Genomic DNA, 21974 nt, shown 5'->3' with positions numbered 1-21974 from the left:
CTGTCAGTCAAGGGCCGGCGTGCTTCAAGCCCACTGACGCAAGAACTGGAAAACGCCTCCTCACTTCAACAGTAATTCCCTGATTAATGTCATGTTGTTCATGTGTGGCTCGTGTCATGTTGACAGTGTTTGTTTGCGTATTGAGCCGTATTCCTCTCTGCCATTGGGCAAAGAAAAAGAGCGGAACAGTCCCTCCAGCGAGATGACGCAAGCCGGCCAATCATATCATAATATACATCTGGATAGACGAGGGAGAAGGAATTCATAGGAGATGTGGGAGATTCTGAACAGAAAGCTGTATTTTAATCAAATAGATCAGTTTTAGAGTTGGACTAATGACTCTGGACATGGATAATCTTCCCACTGGCTCGCTCCAGGTGAATGAATGGCCACAAGTGAAAGTTGGTGTGAAAACTCCCAAACTCAGATTGTGGCTTGAACAGAAATCAGGTTGGGTTGGACACACCTGTGGCCGGACTAATCCAATAACTACACTCACAGGCTGTTAGATGGAAGTCTATCTACCCAGTAAAATGAAGAACTTATCTCAGCACAGGGTGAAAATTACAATAACATCCACTTATCATATTAGCCCCCGGACAACATCCAAACCTTCGACACGGGTCTGTTTTTCACCTAACAATTTAAAATGCACCTTGTAGAGTCGAGACTGCATTGACGAAATGGCAGATAGTCTGTGACATTGCCAATGTCAGGAATCCTCAGGGCTCACCAATGCTTATGGATAAATTATGGAGTCAAACACATGTATTTGCTTTGGGGCACGTTTAAAGAGAACCTCAACAGCAGCAGTGCTGGAGAGAGGGAGAGAGATGGAGGGGTAGAGAGTAGAGGAAGAAGAGGGAGGGGGGGAGGGGAAGAGAGAGAGCTGATGCAGTGTGTGTTTGTGGGAGGGAACTGAAAGGAAGATAAGAAGAGCAGGGGAAACGCAGGGTAGGAGCTGAGAGACGGGGGAGGGTCTCTCACCTTCTAGCACGGTGAGTTTGGCGCTGGTGTTGATCTCCCCGGCGCTATTGGTGGCGGTGCACTCGTAGATAGCCTCGTCCCGGTGGGTGCGCAGGGGCTGGATCCGCAGCACCGAGCCAGAGCTGTCATCGAAGTCGATCACCTGACAAGGATGGAACAGGACATTGTGTATCTCTCTAGACAATCTATCTTGTAGTCCCAGTGCTGACCCTACGCCTTCTCTGCCACACACGCACAGACACACACACACCTCTAGATGCACACTTACATACACACACACGGTCCATCTCTGTCCCACACACACGGTCTCCCAGCAGTGTGCAGTGAGATCACGGACAGGGTGTGACATCACACCCGCTGTGATCTCTCTCTGTGCCTACATAGGCTAGCACAGTATAGGTGCAAGGACAGAGGAGAGAGATGAAGAGTAGGACGTTCTTACAGACTCACGAAGGCGAGAATAAAACCAGGAGGAGAGTGAAAATATGTGAACCTAGATGAAGCAGACTATATAGAGGCCTCCAGAGAGGACAAGATTAAAGACAGGGAGGGCTGAGCAGCTACACTAAACATACATATATATATATATATATATATATATATATATATATATATATATATGTGTGTGTGTGTCTTTGTGGGGAAGAGTGTTACTCTCTCTAAAGGTGAATTTGGCTGTGCATGGGGCTTCTTTAGGCCAATATGTGTGTGTGCGCGCGTGTGTGTGTGAGCCGGCATGAGCTTTCCTGTTGGCGCTCACATAGTCCTGGGCTACGGGTGCACACCTCAAAGCGCTGGGAGCTGACTTTCTTCCCCTTCTTCATCCAGGTGATCCTGGGCTTGGGCTCCCCCGTCGCCTGGCACACAAACGACGCCACTCCGCCCGAGATGCCCGTCTGGTCCTCAGGGGTTTTGACGAAACTCGGCGTGCCTGAGAGCGTCACAGGGAAAGAGAGGGTGGACATGAAAAGAGAGAAAGAAAGGATGTTGGCGCCATGGTCACACACAGCTTACCATGTAAAACGGGTTATCTACGGATATCGTTTACTCGATAACAAAGCTGACAATAAAAGAGTTCTCGGTTATTGTCGCTGTGAACACCTGGGGCGGGATGGTGGAACAAGATCCCAATCTCCGTGTGTCTTCACCCTCAGCTTTCTGTACACCAAACTGGGATGAAGGCACTCCAAAAATAAGGGTGTTACAGGCCTTATTATGTTCTCCGAAGGAAGTAGACAATCAAAAACATGGACTATCCATCCTGTACTAAGCAAGGAGCACAGTCCATGGGAAGTCAAATTACAACCGTTTCGATTAAACTTCAAATCAACCCTTCGACACCGAAAGGGACACGGTGTTAAAGTCTCTGTTGTTGCTATGCTACAATGCTATTACAGAACGCTCCATTATGTTCTACTGTTTGTGTTGACAAGGCACAGCTTAAGACATCGGCCCTGCTTTTCCCCCTCGTTTTCATTCCTCGCGCACATGTCGTGTTTCATGTGTGACGGAAACAGGCTAGTGCCACGCCCTGCAGCTTAGCGTGTCTAACGACGAAACCCATTCCAGCACCACCCCAACTAGGTGACATAAAAACAAATATGTACACTAACACACGATGCAGAACCTACTAAACATGCCATTGAACACCCTGCACTGTAAAGTAATCTATAACATGCTTGAGATTTTAAACCCCTTATTATCTTCCGTGCTACACCATATTTCATCTTCAGCTCTATTAGACAGAGAGGCAGAGGAGGGAAGTTCACCTCAGCCCTAGTAATGGAGGGGGGACCCTCCCCACACAGACACACCAGGCTTTGAATTATCACGCTGTGTACACATGTGGTGTGTGTTTTCCCACAACATGGAAAACCAGTCTGCCCCACAAGCCTATGTCTTTTTGTGTGTACTAATATAAGATCCGCCAGCAACGGAGAACAAAATCAATATCTAGTTAACATAACATAGCACCTCCTGCTAGACACACACGCAGTGTCTCTGTGTGCTAGGGCTGAATCATCCTCCTGCTCATTGCCAATGCTACTTCTATGGATGTATGTGTGTGCCTGTGTGTATGCATGTTTGTGTGTGTGTGTGTACCCAAGTTTGTGTGTGTGTGTGTGTGTGAGAGAGCGTCTGTGTGTGTGTGTGTGTGTGTGAGAGCGTCTGTGTGCTGTGTGTGTGTGAGAGCGTCTGTGTGCTGTGTGTGTGTGTGAGAGCGTCTGTGTGTGCGTGTGTGTGCGTGTGTGAGAGAGCGTCTGTGTGCTGTGCATGCGTGCTGGTGTGTGTGTCCTCCTGCTGCTGGCGGGAGGAGCGGGGGAGCGGGAGAGGAGTGGTGACGGTGTGGCACATTGTCCTTGCTCTAGGACATCTCCACTGCAGCTCAGCTTCTTTTAACCCATCACCACAACCATGTACCCTGGCTGTGTAAGCACTAGATTCTAGATATGTGGACTGCGTGATACAAAAGGAGGGAGGTATACTGCGGGGAGATTGTGTGTGTATGAGTGTGTGTTGGTTTTTCGGGGGGAAAAGGAAGTAAGGTAAAAACTAAAGTGCACAGGGGAGACAGTGAGATAAAAACAGGATAAGGCTGTCTGTGTGGAGATTCCATTAAAAAACAAACAGGTGAAGTGGCAGTGAGTGCGGACTGTGTGTCCGTGCCTGCCTGTGTACCTGCACTGTGTAGCTACATGTGTATGCAATCTAATCCTACACATCCAGCCAGCTCACCCCTGACCTCTCCCACTACCCCTGCCAACCTGACATTTAAATGACATTTTTTCCCTGCCTCTCGCTGGAGACGAGGTTTTGATTGACATGACATAATAAATACACCTTTTTATAAGCCTATCCTTTCAATCCTTTAGATGAGGATTTTTCGAGAGAATGACAGTGGCAAAACTGCACGGCAACCGCGAGAGAAAGCAAGGGAAGGAGGGGAAGATTGCTCCTGATATGGCTGTGTGCGTATGTGTGTGCATCAGTGGCCTTAAAGGGTTCACAGCATCAAGATTTGATTAGCATCATTCAGATTTTCAAGAGTTGTTTTCGGGTAACATCTGTCAGCAATATTTCTGTTAATGTTTATCATCATATGGGGGTCATTTCCATCTCTGCTAAGTGCTACAATCAGGGCGCATTAATCAGATTAGCGCACATGCTTCAAAATAAGCACACAGACTTAAAGCCTGTATAGTGGTAGCTATAACAGGCTAAATCAAATCTGGGAGTTTTTCTTTTGGGGCGGGGGTGGAGTGGGGATTGGGGGGTTAGAGTGGGGATTGGGGGAAGGGGCACAACCTCACAAGAGGGCACTGGTAGCCCTTGATGAATTAATCCTCTTAACCAGACTACCATCTCTCTTCACAAATCTTCAGCGTTGACCTTTGAGAGGACCTTGACAAGAGTGTATTTTGGGATGTGTGCCCTTGATTTATGCTTCCTTGAATATGCTTGGTAGCCCTGAAACATCTGCCTTGACCCAGGCCCCTCGACATCTTTGGGGGTTAGGGTACCCTATCAATTCTTACATTTGGATGGTAGGGGTTTGCTCGTGCCGAATCTATTTCCGGAAAGTTCTTATTTCTTATATTTTCTTGTAGTCCTATATTTCTCTCTTAACTGGCATTTTAGGAAACCCTGCTGGTAGACCATTTTCATCAGCTCTTTTCTACAAGAAGAAACACCCAGCGTCCCTATTTTTCATAGTTAAGTTCTATTTTCAGCCTGTCAGATATGACACAGCCACATGAGAAATACAGTGAGATGTGTCAGACTACCACAAAGTGACCTGTCTGGGTATGTTAGCAAGTCCTTCGATTAGCGCTGGATACAGCCAGTGTGATGAGAAAGTATTTAAGCAAACACCCGAATTGTTACATTTATTTCATTTAAATTGAGGTTTGTTTTCCTCTCTGCCATCTCCACGGGAACACCACTACGGAAGACACTGTAATCCACACTGTCCACAGAAAGCTTACTTCTCCCCTCCTCCTCATTCAGGCTTCAGGTTATCTATTTCCAGATATCTCCCTCATTCTACATTGACAGACGGGTGTTTTCTCACTTAGAACACCAGAGATAGGCACACCGGCCACCAGATTAGATCTGGCCCCCAGTCTGCCTATTGACAAATCTGCATAGATCCCTGTAATAGATAGCATTGAGGCAGTCCATTATACGGCCTTGCGGTGTGTGTGGGGGGATTAGCGGGGTGTTCTCAGGTTAACTTGTGCCTACAGCGGTGTCGCTGGGATCAGAGGTCAGGGCATAAATGAAAGACACCTGAGGTCTTGACCTGCCAGGTCCTTGGGGTATTGTTAGAGACTCTTTTGTTCCAAACCAAACAAATCCCGAGGTGTTGGAACAGGTGACCAGGAACACCTGTCAACACACAAATTACCCTTTGACCTTTCCCGTCATGCATTTGGCAGAGCAAGGGCAGGTTAAGGTGGTGGCTTGGTGAAGAATGAGGCAATTGAAAATGTGTCACGTATCAGTAAAGGGGCAAGAAAGGGGGTGCTTGTCAAATGAATAAATGGGGAAATGGCTTGGTGGGGTATTTATCATGATATAGGCTCCTCATTCAGTTTGTGCTGTAAAGCTTCTGGCAACAGCGGTGCTATGGCATGTTTCCCGGGCAGCTGTACTGAAGATTCCCACTTCATGTCGGAAGGCTCCGGAGAAAAGACAGTAATGAATGCAGAGACAGCAGGGAGTCAATGGCACTGGTGTGGCCAACAGTTTGTGGATTCCCAAGTTCTGCTAGAGCACCCATTGAGAGCCACTCTGCTGAGCTGAGTGCGAGGATCGATATGCCACGGCCGAATGCAAACCATTAATTCTAATTAATAATGAATTAGCAAGTTATCATTTTCACTCGGCACACTTAGTGGGAATTTGTCAGATGGCATCAGCTGTGGTTGCTTTTAATGGGAGCCTTCCATTAAGGTGTTTTTTCAGACCATTTGCAGAGTTGCAGGCTTTATTGCAATGAAGCCCATAATGCAGTCTCCCTGGCTAGTTATTTACCTAGATCAAGTAAAAAGCCTTTTAGTTTGCCTGTTTAATCTCATAAACATTATGTAGCTGGAACTAACTGCACTAATATTTGCTTTATTGTAAATATAACACTGTAGCAATAGCTTGCACTGTCGAATAATCAATAACAGGCTATGTTGTTCATGAATACCAATTACCTAACCAAAAGAAAGAGGCGCAGCCTCAAAAGGACAACATCCAAGCCATTTAGGCCAAACAACTCAGCCACAACCTAAACATGTTCTTACTAAACAAACAGGTTTTTATCACCCCCATTATATGCAAGATCAACCTCTCAACAGGAAAATACACACACACAGAAAGAACAACAGCATTAAACTTTCAACCCTCCCTATGACAATCAGGAAAGGCTTCTATCTGGACCCTCCAGCTTTCATTGAATTATTCAGGACGGAGGAGAAAAGAACATAAACTCTGAGTGCAATTACCCAACTCTCTTCTCCTCCCCGTGTGAGCAACATTAAAACTATTAGAGCTTTTATCCTTAGAAGAGAGGCGGATACTGTAGCAATGTGCCCAGTCTGACTCTCCAACACTGCCTGGTCTTGACAATACGCAATTGTTCTGAAGAAGAATGGACGTTCAATACCGAAGGTACTTGCCACCACAGCCAAGGTGAGCTTTCATAGCTGCTATTTATAAATGCCGTTGTTTAGGCTCTAGTGGGTGTTTGATGATAAAGATCTTCCCCACATTAAGATGAGTTGTATCATATAAAAAGGTGGGCCTGAGGTTTTGCATGACTTCAGGCGTTTCCACTGGTGCCCTCCCTGTCTGTTCAAACGTGCCACGTTACCTGTGGCCAGGTATGTCATCAAGATATCAGTTCAAAGAGACAAGGCAGACAAAGATGCACTGTAGTAGTGTGTCTAGAAATTCTCTGGCCACATAATACAAAATGTCTTTTTAATAGGACACAGTCTATAAAAACACTAGTGCTTTCAGCTAATGTAACGAATACTAGACGATTAGATGTTTTGAGACTTATACCTCCTTGATTTAGGTTAGGTGTTTGATCTTAGTAGTAACTTCTACATTCCCAGTGAGTGAGAAGGTGTACAGATCCTCTCTCACTGTCGAGGGAAACCCAAACTGAAACCCATACATTTGACATTTACATTTTAGTCATTTAGCAGACGCTCTTATCCAGAGCAACTTACAGTAAGTACAGGGACATTCCCCCGAGGCAAGTAGGGTGAAGTGCCTTGCCCAACGTAATTTTGCACGGCCGGGAATCGAACCAGCAACTGATTACTAGCCCGACTCCCTCACCGCTCAGCCACCTGACTCCCCCATAAGCAGCGGATCATTTTAGGTGTTTGCTTGCCAGAAACATCTCCCACTGCATGGCTCCACTACAATTGTTAGACTACGCCCTCTTCCTTTTGAGATGAGGTCTTCAACATTTTTATAACATGAGAAGAACATACATTTCACATTTGTTTTGCCATTTTAAACTGACCTCATTCTAAAAGGCAGAATCAGACACTGTCTGTGTGCAAGACTTTCTGATGCACCTTCTTCACCAGAGAGCCTCTCAGTTGCAGAACAGTGAAAGGAGGAAAACAACATTTGAATGTATGACTATGCAGCGGCTGGAGCCCTTTGTGATGTTAATGGTCAACTAGTCTCTAAAGTGGAGGTGGGAGGGGCGTAGAGGAGAGGGATGGCGGGGGGCTTTGTTAATGCACTTGGCTAAAGGGCAGCCGTCACCTAAGCATGGCCCTTGTCATTGATGGACCAGTTGTGGGGAAAGGGCTAAGTGATCCCCAGAGGGAAGATGGGTGGGGTGCGCGAGGGAGGGCCAGAGATCAGTGAATGCAGGAAAGGCATGGTGGGGGTGGAGGGGAGAGAGGGGGCGGGGGCAGGGGGGGTAGGGGATCGACTCAGTCAGTAGGGTGAGTATTTAGAAGACCCCCCTTTTGGGACTTACGTCATCCATCACAATGCAACCCCCTGTCCGACCCCACTAACCTTATTAATTTGTCTCCCTGAAATTAGCTTTCCCAGAGAGACCTCCCTTGTTATTGTTCTCCCATATTTCATCCCCCTGCCCACCCTGTACAGGGGTCTAAAGTCATTGTATTCACCCCCAACTGCGCTGTGGATGAAATTAAATTATGCTACTGTAGGGACTTGGAACAACAAACAGACCCTGGCTTAGTCTATAAGCAACAATCCGGAGAGTTTAACACTTAAACATCTGATTTGCAGTCAAGACAGCCTACTGATAAAAAAAAAATCTCCTCGATCACAAGTACGTTTATGACACTGTTTTCCCAGGCTGTTTTGCGTGATTTTAATTGGCTTTAATTGTGCCTTGGAGGAGCACCTGATAAACAGCAGAGATAAAGTGACTGTAAATGAAGGAGCATTAGGCTACATATGGAAAGGTGCAAATGAATCCTTAGACACCTTGAATATGAATAATAGTATGATTTATAGAGTGGTCCAATGAGTGTTTTTTTTGTTTTGTGTGGGGATATTTATTTCCAATAATACTTTGAGTGATTAATTCCCATGGCAAGAATAACCTCTCAGCATTCACTATTTGATGCCAAACATTTATCTGTAATAATGACAGACCGACAGAGACACATACCAACCCAATTTTCATGTTGAGAAGACCCCTCTACTCCCTGTCAGAGATCCCCATCAAAATCTTGACATGTGGATGATGTGGCTAATGTGTGCATAAACCTAACAATGGGAAACAGTTAGATTGAAATGTCTTGAGCCATTACTCCATGTGCCCTCTCTGGAAAGGACACTTGCTGGTCCTGTCATCTGCTGGCGGTGTTGAATCCAGGCCATGGTGAAGGGTTTGGGTGACTGCCTCTGGCCCTGCAATCCAGCCGCCTAATTAAACTATTAATCTCACATCATTAACCTCTGACGACCCTCACTCCCCTCCGCCATCCTGACATTGCTGCACCAGGAACATGAAAAGCCTCTCTCTCTCTCTCTCTCTCTCTCCCTCTCTCCCTCTCTCCCTCTCTCCCTCTCTCCCTCTCTCCCTCTCTCCCTCTCTCCCTCCCTCCCTCCCCCTCCCCCTCCCCCTCTCTCTCTCTCTCTCTCTCTCTCACATTCCATTTCCTACCTTCTTAGCCTCCCTTCCTCTTCTGTCCATTCCTCACCGCCTCTGCCCCCTCTTGATGCATTCTCCTCTCTCCCTCCCTGTCTTGGACAGTATAGTCTGTAGACCACAGCTGTGGACTAACAGCATTAGTCTCCAAGTGCTTCACCGTGGTGGATGTGGTTACTTTTAATTACAAAGAATCCATTTCCATCCGTGTCAATTTTAGCTGGGTGACCATATGGACACTTAAAAACACAATCCAATTTCCAGCCGCCCAATACCCTTCTACACCAACCTTTCTAACCCCCCTGTTCTCCACTTTCAAGTCTAAACTAACAATGGAGAATTGATTTACAGAGGTTTGCCTCCTCTCATACAGTACATTCAGCTTCTAGTGGTTGAAACGATTCTAAAACACACTTTTATTCTTTCAGAGGCTTTTAAGCATTACATTAAAGTAATGGGAAGGCAATTTTGTCCCGGCTGTGAATGCAATCCTGTAATTTGCCATTTAGGTGACATTAGGCTAACAAGTTTTGTTCAGACTCAAGTGTCTGACGTTGTCTTGGTAAAGTCAAGCTCACCTTTGAAAGCTCCTTAGGATGCCTTATTAATCCAGCTGCCAGTGGGAGTGGGAGGAACACAATGACAAACTCACTGGACTTAACTCTCATGAAGACAACACGTGAAAAGCAGGCCCAGATTAGAACACGATAGAGCAGGGAGGGGGGCCCACACATACTACATCACAGGCACATTAAAGCAAATGAAATAACTCAAAATGACAGCACAACAAAAAGATAGCCCTGCACTTAAATGTAATGGTTATGTTGTGGGTGGTGTGTGACTTTGAGTACGACCTTCCTTGAGTGCTGGTCTATTGTGTACTGGAAAGGCTGTGGAAGGAGGGGCTGATTAGACTAGGCTCCCCAGGGATCGATGGGGCGTCTGAGATCAGCACTCTGGGTAATCACGCGTCGCTAGACAGGCTTCAAAGATGATATGAGATAAATGATGTCACAATGTCACATAGAACTGGAACAATCCTGGGTGGGGGAGGGTGTGTGTGTGCTTTATTCCATGTACTGTACTATTGAAACAGATTAAATTGTTCAGGCCTGCAGCACTAACTGGACGGAGTCCAAAACCACAAACCAATAAACCTTGTTTAACAAGGTGGGAATGGTTTGAAGTAATTAAGTACTGTAAACACAACAGTAAGTTTGCTCTTTAACCATCCTGAACCAGCACGAACCCTTCCAAAATGGGAAGCAGACGACCGCAGAGTTTTAGACCTTCTGGTCTCTGGAATATAGGTAGGATCCAGATTCCTCCAGTGGTTGCTCGGTCTATTGAACTTCCTATCAAGGCTGGCATTTGAGAACATTCACAGACAGTAATCAGAGGGTTTGTTTAGTGTGGCCAGGCACTCCACCCTGTAGATCTGTCTACCATGCCTTGTAATTCTTTCTACTATCAAGTAAGTAGGGAGTCAGGTGGCTGAGCGGTTAGGGAATCGGGCTAGTAATCTGAAGGTTGCCAGTTCGATTCCCGGCTGTGCCAAATGACGTTGTGTCCTTGGGCAAGGCACTTCACCCTACTTGCCTCGGGTGAATGTCCCTGTACTTACTGTAAGTCGCTCTGGATAAGAGCGTCTGCTAAATGACTAAATGTAAATGTACGCATAGGCCTAACTGACACCCATATAAATTACAGACAACAAATGCACACAACCCCTCCATTTGTGGTAGCTGTTATCCCCCCCCTGTCTTATTCTAATTCTGTGTTTGTTGGTAGTCTGCACTCCAGGTAATAGTAGGCCTTCAGATTTTCACATGCATTATACTCGATTCCAACCCGGCTTCTAATGAATGCTCCGGCCTTAATGTTAGTGTCATTTTTATACTGATCTTATTTCTCCCTTTTTCAGTTGTCTACATCTGCTTTGCCCTGTCCTTGCATGCCTTCCTTCTCCTTACCTCCAGTCCTCACAAACACTATTGAATGACTATTGAATGTGGATCCGTGCCCATGTGCACTACCAGAAGATGCCACTTACAGTTCATCACGACATCAGACGTCACACAAAGAGCATCTTTGTCTGGTAATTAAAAGGCCTGGCTAGGTCTTTTTTTAGCTTGTAATGATATGATTACTCAAACTGGGGACCAGAGGGGACATGCTTTCATAGACACACAGGGACAGTTGACATAGAAGGCATGTATATAGAACAGAAAGGCAAGAAGAACACAAAAGGTTTACTCATAGCCAATCATTGTTGAAGACAAAAGCTGCCACCTGCTACAAAAAATTATTGACACGATTATGATCCAATAAATCCAGTTTGTGTAGGCAGGCTGGTGTACTTTTCTTTTTTTGAATTTTTTGGGGTCTCGCAAAACCTTCGCATTAGCACTGTTTTTTTTCACAATCTTAGCCCGCTCTGCTAAAACACATGGAACATACAGGAGGTGAAAATGTGATTGAATTAGTCATTAGATAAAGGCTCTCCCAGAATGTAGTAGTGGGAGCCAGTAATATAGGAATGAGGTCAGCTTAATTCTGACCCAGTTTTCAAATCTAAGGATTCGGTCGGCGAGAGAGAGAGAGAGAGTGACAGGAAGGAGTGAGATGTGGGTTGGGGGGTGGTACAGTAAAACAAATCCTATCTGAGCTTCGTAGAGCAGGTCTAATTGAATTACAGTAACCCTGTGACGGAGGCCTCACAGGGGTCATGCGCAGAATTAATTTTGTCCCTGAACCTGGGTGCTGCAGGGTACTGCCTCACACCCAACCCCTGCAGCCTCTGGCCCTAGTGACAGTGACACATCTTTCAGAATGCTATAACCCTAACATCCGTTCAGTCACAGGGGCCAGGAGAGCCAATTTACTTCAAACCATCCTTTTTTGCCAGAGACACACTACTGTTAGAAAAGCTACCTTCTAAATTCCGCTGTTGATGCTTTCTTTACTGGAATTCACCAAGGAGACTAAATGTAAATGGACTGAAGCAGTATGTTCGAAGTCTAATTAGGCAGTAAATTGCACAGCATGAGTTGATTTCTTTTAAACGTCCAAACAAACAATTAATATGCAAGTAGTAATGCGGCTACACTCTGAGAAAGCCACGCTTCTTTTAGGAGGCAGCTGACAAATGAAATGACATTATCGGCACTGTTGCTCTTAACCCAGATACAAAGTCCTAGTCCTCGTGTCTGGCTTTAAGGCTAAAAAGAGGGATTTCACAGTTCCAGAGTGGTACTTACTGTCTGCATGGGAGCAGACCACCATACAGCAGAGCAGAAGCAGCATGACTGGTGCTGCCCCTCTGTGCTGGAGGGGCACTGGCGGCTGGATGTTAGGCACCATGTTCCAGGTTGGCACAGCTCCCCCTTGGTCCCCACAAGAAGACACTTCCCACTCTTGGATGATCAAAAACTAACACCTGGAAGGAAACACAGAGAGAGCAGAGATGACAAAACATTCAGATTCAAAGTGTTGCTCATTTGCATGTATTCCAATGTGCATGACAACAGACAAGTATAAGAGCCTTGTGTAAACACCAACAAACTAGCATCTGGAGAAGTGCCTATTATAAGGCACTTTTGCAAATAAAAAGCAGTGTCGCTATATCTCAACATGATCTCTCTAAAGATATGATAACCTTATCATCTGCATGAGCAGTTTTTCAAGTATAAAAAAATACAAGTTCAAGTCGATCCATAAGCTCCTTCAGCATTACAGCTGAAAGTGAAGTGAATGTATAACAATGAGGAAATGATCCTGGAGGGAAACAAAGGCTCAAGGGGATACCAGGACTCAGGCCACCCCCTCTAGCCCCCCTCTAGCCCAGCCTGCCACATAAGGTGAACCGGGGGACCTCCCAAAGGCTCACTCCCTGAGGACCCCTGGCCATTTAATGTTCCCATTAAGAAATTGAAACACTGTCTTCCAGATGGGACTCAAATCTCACGAAGTGCTATGATATCACAGCATGAGAACACACACACGCACGAGTAAACACTTAACACACGCACGAATCCTCCCCAGGGAAAGTGGGTCTGGACGCGGTTGTGGTGGCAGGTGTTCCACAAATTAACCATGATTACGCTAGCTCTTGAATGTATTTCTCCCCTTTCCAGTTCCTCGAGATTGATGGAGAGACCGGCAAGAAAACAAACCGACAAATATTTTGGCAAAGACTTTCTAATTAATTTTTACATTTGGAACAGGCATCAGGAAGTAACTGGGATGTTGAGATGTTGTCTCTCCTTGGCTCATTCTAAAGCCATATTAGCCTAAAGGCTGTCATGCTGTCCAACCACTAACTCAATTAGTGTCCATTGCCAAACTGGATAAGCTTACTGCACACAAAGTATCCTAACTCAATCACATATCCCTCTACCCTTCCCCATGGCTATCAAACAAGTACAGTGCACCTGAGGAGGAGAAGGATACTTCACTTTCTTTCTGGGAATTTACAAAGGAAGACTGGCAGACAGCTGCATGACAAAAAAAATGACATGAGAAAAGTTTAGAACAAAGTCTCGGCTGATTCGTCGACATGAATCCTGCAAAAAGCTTTTGGAGAGAGTTCGATAGAATGAATTAGGAAGTTTCTTAACTTTGGCTCTGACTCAGTGCATGCTGTACAGAGTGAAGCTCATAAGCGTTGTGAAAGGAAAAGGAACAAAGACTAGGCAATCCCACAGTCTCTTCAAAACCTAGAGTGTCTCAGAGCTTTGTGGGTGGTCAGTCAACTTTAGTCCAGTAAGTTAACTAAGTAGAGGTGTCAGGGATACAATACCTCTAGTATTCTGAAGAGAAAAACCTTGCTTTTCTTAAGCTAGGGAAGGTGTTGAGTAACCCATTACTCATGAGCATTTCAATGCGCGTGGAAACGCCGAGACACATAGACCTACATAGGGCCATCTCTTCGACCACCCCCTTTATGAAGCAGGGCCAAGAAAAACATTGTGGGAGGGAGGTCTTAACAAGGGGAAATTTCATCCCAACTCTCCTTTAATCTTTTCTGACAAGTTGCTTGGCAGAGAAAGGAAAGACGGATGAGTGGAGAGGAGTGACGTGAAGGAATGGTGTGCTGTGCCGTGAGTCACTGCTGGGGCTGCTGGTGCATCACCTAGGCACGTCTGAGGAGAAGTACTGGCAACGGATAACTCTGTCACGATTTGCTACACAGACAAAGTGCTAGATTTGACCATGAATGACTTAATTGCATTTTGAATAACCCCTCGTGTCAATGTTCACCTATGGGAAACGTCAGACGATACTGTGAAAAACACTTACATTCAATCCTCCCCATCTATGCCCTGTTTCATTCACTGGTCTTGAGAAAGCAGCCCATTGTAGTGCGCTAAGCCCAAACAGCCACAGAAAAGCTGACACACTGAACACTAGGAAGTGTGCCAAAGAGCAAATCAAAGCCCAAGACCCTTCACACGTCTAAGGACACCTTAAAGTTACAGAAAGATAAACCTCAAGTTAACTTAGCAAAATAAAACCGCAGTCATGGTTTTTCTTCATTTTCATATTCAAGTTTGTTGGCTCGAAGTTTTGTTTTGCCTTTTTTCCCTGTGTGAGAATGACATTAGTTGGAGTCGGAAGGTAGAGAGCGAGGCTGATAGACTTGGCTGCTCGCCGTGCGCCGAACTGTCGGCAGTGGAGGGATATCTTTCACAGCAGATGCCAGGGAGAGGCAGATGCTTTTCATCTTCAATGAGACGGATTCCTAGAGCCATGTTTATTCTTTATTTATTTAACTACTTATTATCCCAGCGCGGCTTGGCACCTCCCTGCTGCACGCAAATACAGTGGGACATTTGCTGCGAGCTTGCCTGTGTGGGGGGGTCTGGGCGTGTGTGTGTGTGCAACGGAATGTATGTGTGTGTGTGTGCGCGCGCGCTCTGTAGCAAAACCTGATTCTGCAACAGCAACACACCGCAGGAAAAGCCAGGCGTTGTGATCTGAAAAATGAGCATGTGGCTCGGAGAACCGCGTCGCTCTGTTTACCATTGTGTGGGAGTGAAGGAAACTTGGAAAACAAGTCGGGAGTTTGCGTCTATTCTGTGAATAAGCATGTGAATGTCTGCGTTTCAGTGGGACTTTGTAGGTGCATACTGTTTGTGAAGGTGATGCATACTAATTACTGTAGACAATGGGGGTACTTAAACAGCATGGCTGTATTAGCCTGTGAAGTCAAGGGCGACAACAGGACCTCCATTCGCATCAGGTCAACATTTCAGCATCTACTCCCCACATTCACTCTGGGTATGTTTATCCCATCTAAAACACAGCTTCGCAGAGACATGTGGGAAAACGGCATCAGCACTAGCTCTGCTGTGACAGAGAGCTAAGGTGCCCATCTCAAACCGTATGGATCAGTCATTTGCAACATGGGTCAAACGCCCTAAATAAGCCTTGTTCAGGACACCACGCTTTGGAGTCTCGGGAGGTGTAGCCACCTATTCACTGACACAGGCAGTGTAATAACGCTGCAGACAAGAAGGCTGAATAAACAATGTAATTAGCTTAGCTCTCTCTCTCTCTCCTCCCACCTGTTCTATAGCTCACCCGACGTGCAGCATAGCAGAGTGAGCCGAGATATATGTCTGCCTGTGTGTGGTGTGCAGACCTAATCATGGCCGTCTCTAGAGGTGATAAAGGCGACCCAGGGAGGGTTGTGTTGGCCCAGACTACAGGGCCCAGACTACAGGGCTCCATAAACACAATCACAGGCAGAGCGTTTGCACAGCAGCACTGTACAGCTCTGGCCTTTGATTGGGCTTAGTCCTCCATGCCATGGCAGCAAAACAGAGAGGGGGAGAGAGAGACAGAGAAAAGCAAGCAAGAAAAAGAAGCTCTCAGGAGAATACAACACACCGCTGAGCCTGCACAGAAATATTACATTACTTGGTGAGCCTCTGGCCTAAGGTTTTTTATCATTATGCGATAGACATTAAAGATTTTCTTTCAATTGAAATGAAAAGGGAAGGTAATCGAATAGCTTCCTTCAACTCAAAGTATAGCTGTTTCACGAGCCCTTACCGTGCATGCTTTTTACAGTGCTGCTACAATACAGTGTATTGAAATTCAGTACAACAAAGGCTAATGTCCTGTAACCTTTATGTTTTATTTTTTTACAACTAAGCTATTTTGTTTACAAGTCTGTCCTGCGGAGTTGATTGTAAATGCTTTACTGCTGGGTGCTAAAAAAGGCAAAGTGCACTTCACTGAAATGAGCAGCTAGTGCCAAAACTGATTACGCCGAACAAAAAAATGCTAAAGTGACCCACTGTTTCCCGTGATAAACAACAACAAGGTCAGGAGCTGCTCCTCAACAGTGTCATTCACATTAGATAAATGTGCGGGAGCGACCGAGCCACTTTATTAATTAGACATCAAATAAGAGAGTCGTCACATCCACACAGACCGTTAAGACATGACACACACTACACTCTCTGATGACGCACAGGGCTTCAGTTTGCTAAAGGAAGAGGACTGGATTCAGCAGGGCTTGCCCTCAGATCACATCAAGACTGGCTGACACCATGAGTCACTACGGCACAGAATGGGAGGGCTGTTACGTATTCCATATGATAAAGTGTCGATTGGTATTTATTCCGGTTGACTGGACATTTAACAAAACTCAAGGACTTACATAAATTACCAGTGGAGTTGAGATTTACAGGGTCCTCTAAGGGACTAGTAGTCCGTATGGCTGCAGATCAATCGGTGGGCGATTCAGATGAAAAGCTATATGTGTTATACAGAGCAGAAAAGTCACACACAGGAGAGCCACATCAATTTGAATTTATCGCAAAGTGATTATTGACGTTGTCGACGAATGGAGCAAGGAATAAATGGCCTGCCCTACACAGAGCTAGGGAAAAAGCCTGGTATGAAAGCCTGGATAAATCACCCATGGATTCAATGTAAAACTGACATTCATCATAAAACAGCAATACAATCTAATGAATCAGCTCAACTACTATTGAGAACATGGCTGGCCACCGCTTGGATCCTACCAGAATCAGTATTAAACCTATGGGTCACACAGGTCACTGCAAACAAGTAGAATTATTGCTGGTGGTAACTGAAATTGCTGGTCAAAAGATGCCTCGTAAGACCTTACATTTGTGACTATTTTAAAAATCGAATAACTTTCAACAGTCTACTGTCCTTCTGCCAAAGTTGCCTACTTTAAAACCTGGCTCTTACAATCCAACATTACAGTGAGTCTAGCTGTGAGTCTACATAAGCTGAACATTTCAAAGGCTATAACATCAGCATGAACAGCACATGTACGTGCACAGAAACACACACTGGGCAGTCAGGAGAATGGGGTAGGATACAGACACTTGAGGGTTTATTTGCAGGCAGATGGCATAATAAAATGACATGGTGGGACCAAGGCTTAAGCATGCATGTACACACACACACAAACACAACCACACCCTCACATAAAGAGCAGCCCAACCATGCTGGCCCCTGAGGCTGTCTCCGGGAGCCTGGGTGAGAACAAGACAAACAGTGTGATGGCATGTCTAAAGGAAGCTGGCAAATGAGGGGGTCCCTGGGCCAGGATCAATGTCTGATCAAACAGAATCTCCTCTTCAGGCTCAGTCCAACCGTGCTCATCAGTGGTTACTGAAAACAGGACACCAGCCCGTGTGAAGACACCTTGGGCTTCCCTTCGTTTGGTAACAAGGGTTGTACAGAGGGCGTGTTAAATATGCATCCTCTATAGACTCTCCTACAATCTTTTTGCTTGTCTTTGTTTGCTTTAAGGATTGAAGGTCATTGTTGGTAATTCCTTCCTCAGGTGGTCCAATCAGGAGAAGGCAGTAAGAGGGGTTCATGGTATTGAGCAGGTGTGTCTGTTTTGCGGTTCTAAATCAATTACCCCCAGCCGGTCAGTCAGCAGGCTGGTGCTAACGGTAGCAGGGCATTGTAAATCAGCTCTGTGTCAGGGTATATTAGTAACTGTAACAGGCTGGAACCAAAAGCCCTCGGCCAGAAGGAAGACCCCAGGGGCTTATATAAGAGGTCATTGTGCTTTTCAACAATTTTCAAACTATGCGGCAGTTATATTCACACAAATAAGTCATACTGGTGTACGGGTCTGCACCAGCCATAGCATTTTGCGTCCGACTCCCCCCCCCCCCCCCCTAACCACTTTGTTGTTGTAAACTATTTGAGCAGGACTGAGCTGTTTATTGAGGGACTGGTTTAGTTTATTTCATCTAACTGTCGTGTATGTGTGTGAAAGAGAGAATAAATAACCATCTGTGGACCAAAGTCCAGAAAACTACCTCCATGTTGACACAGCGAAGGGTTAGCCTAACAGAGGGGAGGGGGAGAAACAGAGCACTGATGTTGTTCGACATTCACAGCATGTAAAGACATTGGGATACAGCTGATATTGTCTAGTAATACAGGGAAAGACCACCCTAAAGCCTGAAACCTGCTTGTTGACAATATTAAAAAGGCCTTTCAAAATGTAAGTTATTATGGCAATCAAAGGCGAAAATGTCCTAACACTGAGGAAAATAAAGAAAGTCTAATTAGTAATAGAGCTTTTTTTGTGACTAGCCAATGTAGTAGTAGCCAATGGCATTCTACACCCAGAGAATTGGACCACAGACGTGTAATCCTACTCCTTTTCCGCCAACTCCAGAAGGCCCCCTGTTATACCCCCTGCCTTACTCCGAAAAGAGCTTGATTCTAATAAGCCTCTCTGTCTTTCTGTCAGTCTCTGTCTTTCTCTATTCCCTAGTCTCTAACCCTCTCTGTCTGCCGCGCTCTGTCTGAGCTATGAGCCAGTCTGCTGGAGCAGATGGAGTCATATATCCCCATCGCTGTCCAGAGACCTGGGGATTTAAAATGTAAAAGAGCCTAGCTTGGGGGATCAGCAGGAACCTCCATTGAGGACCACAGACTTGGAGACACAACCACAAATACCCCAATATATTTTGAGACACAAGTCAAAGAGTACAACCTTGCAGAGTGCCTGGCTGGACTATAGGAGACACTTTACTGATCTGAGATATGCCAGTCAGCCCAAATCTCTCTTGAGGCTTGACACAGGAGCTCCCTAGGCCATATCCCCAAATCACAAACCTAGGATTATATTACCCCTTCCTCATTATCCTAAGCCTCCCCATGAAGATGTGCGTCTTCTGATCTGTTGTCAGAGTTTGGGGGGTAAACTCAGGGGCTCCTCCATCTCCAGGTGGCAGGCAGACAGACAGGAACAGTGAAAAACAACATGCTCGGGCAGGGAGGAGAGGAGAGTGCTATCGATCCCTGGGTGAAAAGTGCAGTGCATTACACTGACACGGACAGAGCTACAGCACTGCGCCCTGCTTTCCTTGGACATACTCATTACCACCTATGAATCTCTCTCTGCTACCACGACCACAAGACCATGGATGAATCTTCCTCAGCCAGTCTATGGACAGTGTTTTAAATGGAGTTAAAGCTACCATTAAAGCCAATGGAACTTAAGTGCAGTGGTAAGAGAGCAAGGCTTAGCGCTATTAACAAAGATGTTTTCGTACTTCACAAATGACCCATTCTCTCTTTCTGTATCTCTCTCTCCTTCTCGCATGCACACACGCACAAGACAAACACACAATAACAGAGGTAATGAATGTACCTGCAGCCGAGGCCGTGTTCAGACTATTAATTAGGCCCTTTTACAATGTACAGAAAGTGCAATTTAGCACAGCTGACAGTACAGACATAAAGACATTCCATGCAGCCACCCCCCCCCCCCCCCCACCCCCCCCGGCCAGCTGCCCAAATCTCTCTCTCCCATAAACCTACCGGTCTTTTTTGAACACTCATGATTTCTGACGTAGACCTGCGATTTGCTGAAAAAGAGAATTCCAGCTAAATGTTCCGTGACACCTCATCTCTGTCTCTGACAACAATTAGAGTGGACAGAGGCCATCAAAGAGAGGGAACCACAGACAGACCTGCCACTCAAACCAGCAGATTTTCAAAGCGTCCCTGTCAGGTCAACAAATCAAAGGCCATCACAGCCAAATGTAGCACTCATCAAGCAGAGGTAACTCAGCAGTGATAGGGACTTGTTAAATGCTAGATATCTTGCCAGGGCTTGTTATATTTGGTTGAACGTGTTCAGGCCTGTGGCATAAGCTTTGATCCAGCTCGAGATAGACTGTCATGTCTACTTGCCTGGGCGCTGGGGCTGAGAGACACCCAGAAACAGTACTCACACTGAGGTGGCAGAAACACATCAACAGTAAGCTCAAAACTAGCCTACGGCTTCCTACCGCATTCTCACGCGGGACTGGAGGTTGATTTCATGTAGTTAGACCTTACCAACATCTGTTACTCAGTCGATGCTTAGCCTAGATACAGTATAACTAACCATCTCTGCTTGTGAAGTTAGATCTAAGGAACCTTTTTCCTTTGAAGTGAGGGCTTAAGTCTAGCCATACCCATGTGCACTGACAGTATTCAGGTCAAAAAGCTAATTAATTTAAGAAATAATTACTGAGGAAGACCTATGTAAGACAGATACAAGGAACTACTCTTTACTACTGTTGAGTATAACATGAAAGACTGCGTAACATGCTACATCAACATGTACAGGTCTGTAATTAACTAACAACACGACAAAACATGAACAGCAACATTTTAATATAGTTTTTTTATTCCATGTTAGTAAGTTATTGGCTTTTCCATGCTGTTGACCATGAAGTGGTCCACACTTCCAAGGTGTGCATGACTGCTAGTGTTCACCAGTGTACCAAAATCAAGAGATTTGTAGGGAAGATGCCAGTAAGGGGTAAAAAGTTAAAATGCTTCTCCATACAACACACTTCAGCCTCAATTGTGCAAAACATACCCTTTTTCAATTTTCTCTGTCAAGAAGGCACTTCCACAGCCTGGGTCAAAATGCCTCCTCTGCAATGTTATTTTTGACCTTAAAGAAATTTTTGGGGTGCTGTAACTAGGCAGAATTAGTGGACTCGCATTTCAATAGCCTTGCATGGCATTGTTTCCCCCCGAAGCAAGCATAGCACTCCTCTGAGAATACCCTCCGGACACAAGAATGCTTCATCAACACCACAGCCCCCCTGCATCCTGACTCGGGCACAATGGGGTTGACCTGGCCCAGCCTTGCCAAGCTATAAATAAGAGAGGCTCCACTAATGAAACATAATGAATCTCCATCCATCTTCCTAAAACAAGCAGCGGCGCTGCTAGGGAGCCAGGGGAGAGACGAGTCACTGTGTGTGTTTGAGGAGGGCGACTATTGGACATACAAAGGCCAAACGTCACACACAGATTACTAATGTGTCACACCATAGGCCTACCCTATACACACGTACCTCACACACTCACTAACAACTGTTCCAACCGCCACACCCACACGGACAAAACAGGTAGCCATAACTCTCTACTTGACAGAAAAGAAAAGAAAACCCTTCTAAGCTCACCTTTCCTCGTATGAGATCAGCAGCAGTGAATCGTACAGAGAGGGATTCATCACGAGTATGGGAGAAAAGGCTGGAGATCGATTCGGTAATCAAGTACAACACATGGGCAGTCTACGGCAGAGGGGCACTCCTAGAAAGTGGAGACGTGAACAAGGTCGGCAGGGATAGGATATACAAACCCTCCTTTCCACTACTCCCATAGTGTCCTGGCGCAGACCAATCCATATTCCATTACAGTCTTTCTGTTGTTTAGCTGTGGTTCCCATTTGTACTTATGCCATCACCTTACATGGTTACGGTTCGAACAGAGACATTTAGCACAAAGAAACTGACCTTTGGGTAACCCC

The 21974-nt window shown here is 45.7% G+C and overlaps 1 protein-coding gene across 12 annotated transcripts in view; it reads right to left on the bottom strand.

Moving 5' to 3' along the window:
• The window catches only part of LOC134036861 (receptor-type tyrosine-protein phosphatase F), a 111293-nt gene that overhangs the window by 62948 nt on the left and 26371 nt on the right, over positions 1-21974 (bottom strand). For all 12 annotated transcript variants that reach the window (XM_062481995.1, XM_062481994.1, XM_062481998.1 and 9 more), the window contains exons 2-4: positions 12400-12578; positions 1773-1918; positions 988-1129 (exon numbers count right to left, since the gene is read on the bottom strand). In XM_062481995.1, coding sequence (XP_062337979.1) covers positions 988-1129; positions 1773-1918; positions 12400-12502 — 391 coding nt within the window. In that variant the 5' untranslated portion in view covers positions 12503-12578. The remainder of the gene's footprint in view (positions 1-987; positions 1130-1772; positions 1919-12399; positions 12579-21974) is intronic.

The sequence above is a fragment of the Osmerus eperlanus genome, chromosome 16, assembly GCF_963692335.1.
Source record: "Osmerus eperlanus chromosome 16, fOsmEpe2.1, whole genome shotgun sequence".
Classification (NCBI taxonomy): domain Eukaryota; kingdom Metazoa; phylum Chordata; class Actinopteri; order Osmeriformes; family Osmeridae; genus Osmerus; species Osmerus eperlanus.
The sequence above is the reverse complement of the archived record's forward strand: the minus strand, read 5'-3'. Positions and strand labels throughout refer to the sequence as shown.